Source organism: Gymnodraco acuticeps, unplaced genomic scaffold (assembly GCF_902827175.1).
Source record: "Gymnodraco acuticeps unplaced genomic scaffold, fGymAcu1.1, whole genome shotgun sequence".
In the NCBI taxonomy this organism is placed as follows: domain Eukaryota; kingdom Metazoa; phylum Chordata; class Actinopteri; order Perciformes; family Bathydraconidae; genus Gymnodraco; species Gymnodraco acuticeps.
In genome coordinates this window covers 479,503-492,176 of record NW_022989931.1, presented here as the reverse complement: position 1 = coordinate 492,176, position 12,674 = coordinate 479,503, and the positions used below count along the sequence as shown (strand labels likewise).

Sequence of the window (12,674 nt, the reverse complement as noted above, 5' to 3'; positions counted from 1 at the left end):
GTCAGGCCTCGGGACCCATTTTTTACTTTGTCAATAAATCGCGACCCAACATTTTGAACCACTCAAATCTATTCAACAAAATCGTGCTGTAATATATATACGCTTTTCAGCATACAATATTAATTAAAGTGAAGTACAGTGCATATATCCCTTATATCCCTTCACAGAACTAAAGTACGCTTTTAAAAATATCATATTTCATTATGTGTTCATTTGTATCTGAAGTTGTACCCATGGATGTATATAGAATAGTTCTACCGCAAAGTTATTCTCCGTGGGGACTTCCGGCAACAATCTTGATTCTGATTGGCCAGAAGACTCGAAAAAACATCAGCAAAGATGTTTTATTGAGAAGATGATCACTGACAGAAGTTTTCAAAACCGTTTATGGTCTCCGGTGCTTCCAGTCCAGTTCCAGTCCAACGCCTACTGCATGCACAGCGTTGAAATAAAAGTTTGACTTTTTCCCCAAAAACAAAAAATTCTATTTTTGCTATCTTCACTCACACATCCGCGACCCACAGAAACAATTGTCCAGTGGCACAGGGTCACGCCCTCGGTGACCTCACAGATAGGATTGATGAAGGATTGGATTGTTGGAGATTAAACACGCTTCTTGGAACAACACTATCTCTTCCTTCAGAGATTTGTTTTGACTCAAGTCCACATACTCAGCTGTAGGAAAAACCTCTCACCCCACCCTGCATTAGTAAGGAAGACATATAGCTGCACACACACATACACACACACTTTCTCCAATAACAACGGACAGTGAAGGACTTCCTTTATCTGTCTGTCTCCTGTGTATTCCCCAAAGGGCTATTCCACTCCCCTTCCCAGCCCACTTCACAGAGGAATGTAGATGTCGGAAAGACTCCAAACACTCATACACAACACACACACTTTCTTGTGCACGTACAACACACACACACACGTTTGCCCTGTCTCACACAGTTGGTTTCACAGCTGACTCACAGTTTGTTGTTCTGGGTTGTGCTGGAGCGACACTGTGGAAATGTTCCCTGGTGGAAAAAGGCAGCGAGCAGTAAACGCTGCCCCATGCCTTTACAAGGGAGAACCCCTGTTTCCCGCTTTGCTCTACTTTTTCCGCTCCTAGTTTTTAAATTCCAGGTCAGGTCACACTTTTTAAAAGGCCAGTTGGGCTGATTTCTGCTGGAGTCACACTGCTGCCAAGTTAAATGAGAACTAAAATATGCTTTACGTGTGTGGCCTCAGTGTGAGTTAAGCCCCGCCCTAACCCACATTACACATCAGTGTAAATTGAGAATGAACATGAAACCATTGGGAGTAAAATACTACAGAAACATACATAATGAGTGAAAGGTAAAGAGTCGTGTCACAGGTTAGATGACCATGTGCATTTAGGCTGACACTGTGATCATTGACTCACCCTGAGTGGATATGGATAATAGGACCTGGCTAACACTTGAATTGCAAAGAGCTAAACCACTGTTGTAGAGTCTAAACAAAGACAGTTCCCATAATACTGGATATGTTAATAACACCTCTTTTCATTTTGGCATTGAAATCTGTTTCCTTTGTAGTAATTATGTTTGCTTGGCCGGTTTTGATTTACTTAATAAAGGACACTTGTGCTACATTTTTTTGCTTTCATAACTGCATGGAGCTCCACCCTTCTGGTTCTCCAGCAGGCCGAAACAAGTGTCTGGATTTAATTGTGTGTGACTCCCGTGTGACCAAGAACAGGCTTGCAAAGGCAAATCCTAACAGAGAACCCCGTCAACACGTAGAGCAGTGTTGTGTCTGGCCTCCTCGCTAACCCCAGTTCAACATCACCATGTTTGAAGCCCAGTGATGCTAGCAGCCTGATCCGGAGGAATGCTGCGTTTCTCTGGGGACGGTCTGTTTACAGGCGGGGGGACTCAACATCCATGTGGCTTTTTAAACAACCGTGACGTCACTGGATACACTGCAGTCCCTTCAGATCCATCTCTGTCTGTCTGTATATGTGTGGAGCCTTTTTTCAAGAGGTGCCGTGTCCAATGCTCCAGCCTCACCCGGTTGCTTTTGTAGAATCTGTTATTTTCGAAAATGTTATACATTCACATATGGAGGATGCTCATTGAAATACATATTATCATCCTTTCACACCATATATTTAGTATTGGTATTCCTTTTTCTAGTTTATCTATAAGCTATTGAATTGAACTTTTTAACATAAAAAAGCTATTGAATCGCTTTCACACACACACACACACACACACACACACACACACACAGGTGACGTGTGTGGTTGGTCACTTATAGTGTCATGACAGTGGTGATTAATGTAGCATTAGCCCATTCTCACAGTTTTTTTGCCTCATAAAGTTGAAGCGTAACTAACTGCATTTATGGGTAGAGTCCAATTCGAAAGGTAATCTGTCCACGTCTGCCTTTCATGGGAGTATTTACGTTTCCATTGTACGACATGACTCCTCATTAGTGACGCTTCACAAACGAGATAACGGCATACACTCTGACGTTACAAGCCACAAACTAATTTATCCCTGTCTACACGGAAACACCGCAAACAGAGTTTCTGAAAATCTTTTGGAAAATATCAGTTTTCAGTCAAATGAAATGCTGACTGATTAGTGGATACAAAAGGCCAAAAAAAGCTACCTTTACGGAAATACCTGTGTAGGTGTGGACGAGGCCTCGGTCTAATACCCTTTGTAATGGTAACCTGTAAACACAGAGGTGCTCAGCCATAGCCAGTAATTACTCATAGCCTGTCTTTATGTTTTTATAGGTTTACTTTATAAGTGGTGTCTTGTTGCTGCACACTGAGCTTTAGTTTACTAGTGTTTGGAGGCAACACACACACACACACACACACACACACACACACACTTGTTGTGGGAATTGATGAATACAGTACACACACACTGACTTTTCCTAACTCTGGTCCTTCCTGACTCATTGTAGGAACAAACTGTGAATGCACACACACATTAAACGTTGGCCATTGTTGTGAGCGTATTTGGATACATGTATGTGCACTTATAATTAAACGTTACCCATGGGAATCTGGGTTTGAACTGCCAGCAAAACGTTGGGCTTTCTCCAGCAGACTGCCCTGCCCTCTCTCCGGATACGGGCTGAACTTCGCCATGGTTACACTCCTGCCATGGTTACTGTTCCCAAACGTTGCTGTGGTTGTGTTCTCTTCTCACCATGGTTACTCATAAACCCTCCGAGCGGCGTTTTGATCCCAACAGATCTGCTCTTAGAGACATTTCGCTGCAGGCTGGGCATCCTCAATGTAAAGGGTGGTTTCACTCCAAGATTCTGATTGGTCAAAGACACGCTCCAGCTGTGCAGCAGGAGTTTTTTTAAGTTAACTTCTTTGAAATGATCCTTTGCAGATATTACACAGTGTCTGCAGTCCTGGTTTAAGACGTTGAACCTTTTACGTCTGAATGAGATTACCTGCGACTGACTTTTTATTATTATTTCTTTTAAATAGCCTTTTTTCTGGCCATTTTGCTTTGTATTATAGATAAAGAATTGACAGATTTGAACAACAAGTGTAACCTGGGTTTGCTCACTGACTCATACCTGGAAAGGACAGCAAGAGTGTTTAAACCATTAGCTGCCTTAGAACATGTGCACTTTATTTCTCCATAGAGGGTTATTTAGTTGATTTATATACCTTGTTTTGCTTTTGTTAATCCCTTAATATTGTTGTAAACGACCTTCTAATAAGTTGAATATGCTATCTTTATTTGCGTGTGAACACTACCTTCTTGGCCTTTTCTGCTGTAATGAATCAGCTGCAGACAGGTCATTTTAAATCAGAAAAACACTTAAAGGTAGCTAGAGATGACAAATGTTTTCTCACGGACACAAACGGCACAGTCACGGTGCTCTCGGAGTCACAGAGGCTCCTTTCTGTTGGAGGGAACGCCTTGTTTATCCTCCTCAGCCATGCATCGGGATAAATGAGTTTCTTTGTGTGTTTATTTTTCAGTCTTTCTGGGGTTATTTTTGGAGGGCTTTGTTCTTTATGGAGACACGATGTACTTTTGTTTAAAATAAATGGCTTGTATTAAAAGTATAGGCTGCAGTGAGTGTGTGTAGGTGTGTGTTTACTAAATGTGTGTGTACGTGTACAGTATATATGTGTGCATATGGTCTTTGAGGCTTGGAGGGAGTGCACTAAAAGACCTCAAGTATTTTCCGCTATCACAGTTTTTTCAATGTATTATACGACTGCTCAGACTATAATGCCCTATTGTTTTTGTGTGTTTGTGCGCAGGTACAATGGCACTCTGCCTAACGGGGACCGAGGCCGACGTAAGAGCCGCTTTGCACTTGGTAAGAGACCGAAGGCAAACGGGGTGAAACCCAGCACAATTCACATCGCCTGCTCTCCACAGGCAGCCAAGGTGATCACACACACACACACACACACACACACACACGCTTTTGTGTTCATAAGACATGTAAAAAACATATAGAGTGATAAAGAAAATACATGCATTAGTTAGAAAACAGCATTCCTTTCTCCTCTAAAAAAACCAAACATCCTTGCAGGCGTAAGATTTTATTTGTGTGACAACATCAAATAAAACACACCCAGTTCAGTGAGTTTGGCCTGGGCTGCCGGACCAAAGGCTTTATTGAAATCCTGTTTGTTTATTGTCTGTGATATTAAAGCAACACACACACACACACACACACACACACACACACACACACACACACACCATCAATGAAAAGGAAAGGGGTTTGACAAAACTTCACTGAGTTGGCAGAAAAGGGAGAAAGAGCAGGTACACGGTCTGTGGAAGTTGAAAAGGTATTCGAACAATGGTTTTCACACGGCGTTTAACTATCGCACGCTGAGGGTTTATAAGGGAAACCAAAGTGAACGGTCCAGTGGAAGGTAACTGAGCGTTTTTTTAGCAAAAGCCTGGAAAGCACATGTCCGTATTTCCATCGTCAGTTATAGGGCCGCCCAGAAATCTGGTAAATAGTCCGGGCGTTGGACACACACTTACCATTTCTCACACACACAGTCGAGCCTTTTAGATGAGTCTTGAGAAGTGATAGTCCTCATTTGTTCTTTGGGTGGTCCTTACTAATTTTAAAGATGTTGAGGCTATGTTAGTGACTGCTGAACTTTTCCCCCACCCCACCACTATCTGTATCTATTGTTCTCTGCTAGGATCAGGGAACAGACGTTTCGTCATAAAGCATAATCAAGTTTAATCCTTGTTAATCCATTAAGGGTTTGCTTTGAGAGCATTTAAAAAGTCTTAACATGTGTCTCTTAATCTTCTCTGTATTCCTTCATTTTGTCCCATCAGGCCATAAGCAACAAAGACCAGCACAGCATCTCTTACACTCTCTCTCGAGTCCAGACGGTGGTGGTGGAGTACACACACGACAGCAATACAGACATGTACCAGGTAACAAGCCTCAGCTCCTACAACCAGTTAAAGTAAAGGATGGATTTGCATCAACAATTGACACAGATATGACGCATTTATATATTTTAGACCAGTGTGACTCCCTTCTATCCAGCCTGAGAATCACCATGTCTTTAATGGAGACATATGTTTATTTGCAGAATCAGAATTTTCTTGTACCGTTACAAATGTATGTGCATAAGTGTCAAGTAGATTTGTGTAGTAGTAATTGTCGTATTCATGGGTACATCGCAAACTTCTAATAGCTAATACTTATAACTTACTGCATACTTGTAATGGCCAATGTAAGCAAATCTAAGTGAGTGAGGGTTAGGGTTAACTCCTAACCCAACCCCTCCACTATACTTCCTGTACACTTTCCCCAAAACTCCTGAATTGTGGGAACTGTGGTTTAAAGCCTTAGCAGGGCTTGTGGGGTAGAATAGACCTAGATAATAACCTCAACATTATGAAACGTATTCACACCATCTCAACCTCCCCTCTGCAGATTGGTCGATCCACAGAGAGTCCGATAGACTTTGTAGTGACGGACACGGTGGCGGGCAGTCAGAGTAACGCAGACACGCAGTCGGTCCAGAGCACCATCTCCCGCTTCGCCTGCCGCATCATGTGCCAGCGCACGCCGCCTTTCACCGCACGCATCTACGCCGCCGGCTTCGACTCCTCCAAGAACATTTTCCTCGGGGTGAGCTGCGTTTCTTCTACACTTTTACGGAACTGCTCCTGTTGAGGTGTTTGGTTGCAAGTGCTGGGACAGTTGGCTCAAAATAAATGAAATATGAATGACATAAACATCAACATGTGTCCCCTCTTCTTCATGTCTCTTCTACATCAACATGTGTCCCCTCTTCTTCATGTCTCTTCTACATCAACATGTGTCCCCTCTGTGGAAAGAGACTCTGAAAGTTTCAGGAACAAAGATTCTCTCACTTTTTGTCCTGATCCATTTCTATAAAAACCTGTCTGAAAATGAGCTGATCAGATTTTGGCCACTTTATGATGTCATAACGATGTGTTGTCTTGTGTAACCATTAGCCAATCAGCAACCAAGGTAACCCCCCCCCCCCCCCCACCTTATCACCTGAATCTCCTCCTAGAGCACCATTGAGTTCTTTGTAACCAAATCTCTCTCAGAGGGGCGTGGGGAGGGGCTCCTTATTTTCATCTACAGTAACAGACAGAGAATCAGCACTTTGGAAACAGGGCTGGAACAGAGGGGATTATGGGTAATGCTGCAATGATCTGTTTGGTGTTTGGAGCCAAACACTTCAGAGACATGTTTTGAATATATCTGACACCTATAATATATTGATGAGAAACAGTTTAATAGGGGACCTTTAACAATAACCCTCCTATATATTTGCCCCCCTCAGGAGAAGGCCGCTAAATGGAAGACCCCTGATGCTCAAATGGACGGCCTCACGACAAACGGCGTGCTGGTGATGCACCCCCGAAACGGCTTCACCCAGGACTCCAAACCCGGCGTCTGGAGGGAGATCTCGGTCTGCGGAAACGTCTTCACGCTGCGGGAGACTCGCTCAGCACAGCAGCGGGGGAAAATAGTGAGAAGATGCAAAACATGTAGCGCCACATTCACTCAGCACTGAAATTCAATTGCTTCCACAGTCGGGGGGTTTTCACGGAGCATTCTGAGATCAGCATTTATAAAGGATTGCTGCTTTTGGAAAGGACTTGCACTTGTAGGTTCTCTTAATAATGATTTACACACAAAAGAGGCGGGACAGCAGCTGATAGGCCACAATTAGTGATTTAATCTTCCACTTGAGGGCGGCCAAAACTACTTTTGAACTCCTCATGAGCATTTATCTCACACTCACTCTGGTAGCAGCTCTGTCTCTGGCGGGGTGGGGGGGGTTCAGTCAGAGCTTAACACCACTGCGAGGTTATCGGGATGCCGTCCCCATGGCAACAGGTTGGGCTGTCAGCGCTGTGTGTAACAGGACCGTGTAAGGGGATCCTCCAACTGACGTCAGCGCCTCTCAGCCAATCAAAACACACACACTTTGTCAGCGTGGCCACCTGTGGCGTTGGTCTGATTGCTCTCTGTTTGTTGGTGGTGTGATTTCTCTACCTCTCCTCACTCACAACCAACACATCGTCAACCACAGCGCAGTCAGCAGTTCCCACATGAATCCCCCGTCTCTTTATCTGGGGTCCCAGCTGTTCTCAAGCCTCTGCAGCGCCACATTAACAGCTCTGTTATCGGCTCCTGCTCACTGTGCATTATCCAGCACTACAGGAAGCACTCGTTACTGATGCACAGCTGATTCACAATTCAGATAGTCGGCTGTGGGAAAGCACCGAGTTTGATTATGTTCGGTGACAGAACATGATGGGCTATAATTGTCATGCTGAATGCACACGGGAGAGAAGTCCATTAAGTCTTTAATCATGCAGGGCGATGGTAGGGCTCTCCTGCGCTGTGCTGAGTCATTTCTATCATTACATTTATTTTACATTTTAAATACCAATGAGAGGTTTTTTTGGATTTGCATTTTTCCAGTCGTTTAAGCCTGGCACTTCTGCACAGCTGCAGATAAAGACAGGCCACTATTACCTATTCATATCAGTAATAGACTCTTTGTATAAATAGATTCCAGTGGTTGTGTGATCGAAACATTTCCAATAACTTCAGAGTGTTGAAATTGCAAAACAAAATATGTTATTATTTACAACATTCACAAATGGTTTATTTAACTAAATGATCTGCTTTTATCTATTTTATTGTATTTATATCTATATTATATCTATATTATCTATACTGTCAAAAACAACATTTGTACTGCAGTAAAAAACATTCTGCTCTCCTGCATGCACTTTTGCACATGCAAAACATTTCAGTTGGGGTTTAACCACGTACAGGCATTTTACAGGGGGTCCGTGGGGTCTTAAAAAGTATTAAACGGCATCTTCCAAGGTATTACATTTCGTAGCTTGTTTTCAATAAGTATATAAAGTGTCCAAAGAGGTTGTATTCTACAGTGTGCCTGAATGTAATCATTGCGTAGGTGTGTAGTGTGATTCTGTGTAGTTTATTGATGGCATCCCGTTGGGTTTGACGTCATCTGAACAGGACATCGCACGCTCACTGCTTGATAGCGCGTGAAGGCCCGTTTACGCCGGTTGTTAAACAACATCGTTATGGGGAAATGCAAGTTTGCGTCCAAATGGTTGGAAGATAAGGAGGAAGGACAATCAATACTGTATATAGTCAATGTGAGGTGAAGTGTGTCGCCAAGGTAACCGGTTAAAACTCAAAATGGCGATGAGGTCTTAAAATGTATGGAAAGGGTCTTAAAAAAGGTCTTAAAAGGTTTTACATTTGACTTCAGGATTCCTGCATATACCCTGTTTTAGAGAAACCCCTTTCAGCTCTGTAATGTAGAGTATTGCCCCCCCCCCTCCCCTCACAGCTCTCTAAATGGGATAACTGCCCTGCATTAGTGAAGGTGAACAGCTGAAGGACTTGCTGATTGAATGAGGGTGGAAAAAAGTCATCTCAGCCAGTTTGCCAAAAAGCTGTGTGTGTGTGTGTGTGTGTGTGTGTGTGTGTGTGTGTGTGTGTGTGTGTGTGTGTGTGTGTGTGTGTGTGTGTGTGTGTGTGTGTGTGTGTGTGTGTGTGTGTGTGTGTGTGTGTGTGTGTGTGTGTGTGTGTGTGTGTGTGTGTGTGTGTGTGTGTGTGTGTGTGTGTGTGTGTGTGTGTGTGTGTGTGTGTGTGTGTGTGTGTGTGTGTGTGTGTGTGTGTGTTGGTACCTAAAGTGTTCAGTCGCATGAATTTACGATTTCAAAATCAATGGTTTGTACTCAGACCTGTCCTTAGATTGTTTGTATTTTTAAGCTCCATCATTAGCTGAGCATGAATCCGGCAGAAATACATTTTTGAGGTTAAAAGAAATATCATTTGTGTTATTTATTACAAAGCCGTAAACACCAGGCGATTTTTTTTATAAATGAAGTGAAGATAAATAATGTGCGGCAGGTTGGTTTGTGGACAGCTGCTCGCCCTTCTGCAGTCGGACACAAGGTTGAAGCCAGTTTTTATAGGAATGCCTTACAGTGCAGTACAAACACACACACACACACTTTTTCAGTGAGCCTGCTGTGGAAGTATAATAAATGAGGAAAGTGTCTGAACCCCTGCTGTTTTTGTGTTGATAAATGATTGCTTTGTGTCTAATTAAATCATAACTGGGTCCAGGGTGAGGGTGTCGATATTAACATGGATCGAATCTACCAGCGACGTTAACATCATTACAATTTGAGTGTTAAAACTTCACTGATCAGACAAATAGTTGCTTTCGTTGACGTGTCGGTGGGTTGATGATTAGAGAAGAATGTGACCGTACGTTTCTCGATCGAAATGGGATAAATGTAACAGTGTTCCTCAAACTTTTACGCATTTTGGTTAAGTAGCTTGTCGGCCTAGGAGTGTTTTTCTCTGGGCCGATATTAATGTGTGTGTCACTGCATCAGTGCGTCACATGAAGAGCACACATCAGCAAACCTTCCAGCCACAAATTAAGGTTAAAAGCTGTCAGCGGGAGCGTTGTGTGTTGTGCTGCGCCCTCAGAAATGTGTTGGACACACAGTGACCTCAGCACCAGCGTTAGAACAAGTGATCTCACCAAAATGCCCAGGAGCTGCCCCCCCTCCTCCACTCTGTCTCCATCCTTTCATTCCCCCCCCTCCTGTTATGTAAACATGTGTCTGATCCCCCCCACCCATGTCGTTATTCTTTCAGTTTCCTCCTGTCATGTCATGTTGCCTCCAGCTGTGGCCCCGCCTCTTCTCTAAATCTCACAGCTGTCTGAGGGAGAAATACGTGTGTTACACTGCCACCTACTGCGCTCAGACAAATACTGCAATATATAAATCCATGTATTCTCTAAACTGCTTATATGAGTATCAAGGGGGGCTGGAGCCTCTCCCAGCATGCAATGGCTGAGAGGTGTGATGGGATCACACCAACCCCCAGCAAGTGCGCCGGACGTTGAAGCAAATGTTCATAGTGGCCAAACGGCAGTACTGCAACATCTGTGTCAGTCTGTGACGTCATTGGGCCCAAACATACTTTTTCCTATTGATTGACATTGGGATAGAGACGTCTGTAAATCGGCGGATTATTTTATAGTCATTAGGGTCTAAAGGCGCTACGTTTTCACTCTCCATTCATCTAACTGAGCCGAGAGCGGGATATCGGAGGTATCCAGTGAAGATGGTACTATGAATGTTTTACTTAGCTTTGGGAACATTTCATAACCCAAAAGTCAAACAAAAAATATTCCGCTTACGTGTTTGTGTGTTTCTCTCGCTCACCCTTGTCTCGTCTCGTCTCTGTGCTGCAGGTGGAGACGGAGAGTCAGGAGCTGGTGGACGGCTCCCTCATCGACCTCTGCGGCGCCACCCTGCTCTGGCGCACGGCCGAGGGCCTGGCGCGCACCCCCACCCTCAAACACCTGGAGGCGCTGCGGCAGGAGATCAACGCGGCGCGCCCGCAGTGTCCCGTGGGCTTCAACACGCTCGCCTTCCCCTCCATGCGGCGCAAGGACACGCCGGACGAGAAGCAGCCCTGGGTGTACCTGCAGTGCGGCCACGTGCATGGATTCCACAACTGGGGGAACCACCGCGAGGAGAGGGAGGGCCGGCAGAGGGAGTGCCCCATGTGCCGCGCCAAAGGGCCGTACGTGCCGCTGTGGCTGGGCTGCGAGGCGGGCTTCTACGTGGACGCCGCCCCCCCCACACACGCCTTCAACCCCTGCGGCCATGTCTGCTCGGATAAGACGGCGGCCTTCTGGAGCCAGATCCCGCTGCCGCACGGCACACACACCTTCCACGCCGCCTGTCCCTTCTGCGCCCAGCAGCTGAGCGGGGAGCAGGGCTTCGTCAGACTGATCTTCCAGGGGCCCCTCGACTAGCGGCCCCTCGACTAGCTGCCCTGCATCCTTCGGGTGAGGTGGAGGGGGGAGTTTTTTCTGTTAAAGACCCTGCAAAGGAAACGGGGAGCGACACAGATTTAGTTTCCCTCTACAATACAAACTTTTTTCTGGACCTTTTGTCTCTTTCTCATTTTTAAGTGACCTTTGTATTGCTTTTACATGAATGACAACAAAGATTTCTATATTTTCATGTGAAACCAGAGACACAAAAACCAAACAGAGAACACTGCTGGGTAAACGTTTTGTTTGTTTCTCGGAAAGAACTTCCAACAACAGTATTTTTCTAAATCACGAAGACACTGTAGTGCAAGCTCACGGTTTCTATTCACGTTTATTGTTGCAATATGCATCTGTGTACATCTCTTAAAGCTAATTTAAACAAAGACGTTTATTTATGGCCCAGGAACCATCGCTTCATCCTTTAACTGTCAGATATGCCTAACTTCAAAACTATTTAGCATTTTCATTTGAAATACAGTTTATTGTTAGTCAGATGTAAAGTCTAGATGTGTTCTGAGGGTCCGTCTGTCCTCAGATCTGTTTGTCGTATTTATACACCCCGTCCTCTGGCGTGCTCTCACCTGTTTACCCTTCAGCTTCAACTTCTCGCCTTTTCACATTCAAAGCAATAGATCTGGAAACCTCCCAAAGCATTATGGGAAACTGAGTCTTCTTGGTGTCTGGGTAACTCTCAGGCAGCCTCAATGGAGAGCTCCCGCCCTTTAAAGTCTGACTGACACTTTTATATGTGCGTGATCTTTTCTGATCAGAGAATAGCCATGATACCGCAGCTATGTAGCTACCACACACACACACACACACTCTGTATCTCTCTCACACACACACACACACACACACTCTGTATCTCTCACACACACACACTCTGTATCTCTCACACACACACACACTCTGTATCTCTCTCACACACACACACACACACTCTGTATCTCTCACACACACACACACACACACACACACACACACACACACACTCTGTATCTCTCACACACACACACTCTGTATCTCTCACACACACAGTATATATCTCTCACACACACAGTATATATCTCTCTCACACACACACACACTCTATATCTCACACACACACACACAGTATATATCTCTCACACACACACAGTATATATCTCTCACACACACACAGTATATATCTCTCACACACACAGTATATATCTCTCACACACACACAGTATATATCTCTCACACACACACACACACACACACACAGTATATATCT

The 12,674-nt window shown here is 44.5% G+C and overlaps 1 protein-coding gene across 2 annotated transcripts in view; it reads left to right on the top strand.

Moving 5' to 3' along the window:
• The window catches only part of peli1b (pellino E3 ubiquitin protein ligase 1b), a 41,631-nt gene extending 29,362 nt beyond the window's left edge, over nt 1-12,269 (top strand). For both annotated transcript variants that reach the window (XM_034209918.1, XM_034209919.1), the window contains exons 3-7: nt 4,286-4,415; nt 5,340-5,441; nt 5,950-6,147; nt 6,836-7,024; nt 10,829-12,269. In XM_034209918.1, coding sequence (XP_034065809.1) covers nt 4,286-4,415; nt 5,340-5,441; nt 5,950-6,147; nt 6,836-7,024; nt 10,829-11,398 — 1,189 coding nt within the window. In that variant the 3' untranslated portion in view covers nt 11,399-12,269. The remainder of the gene's footprint in view (nt 1-4,285; nt 4,416-5,339; nt 5,442-5,949; nt 6,148-6,835; nt 7,025-10,828) is intronic.
• The last annotated feature ends 405 nt before the right edge of the window (nt 12,270-12,674 follow it).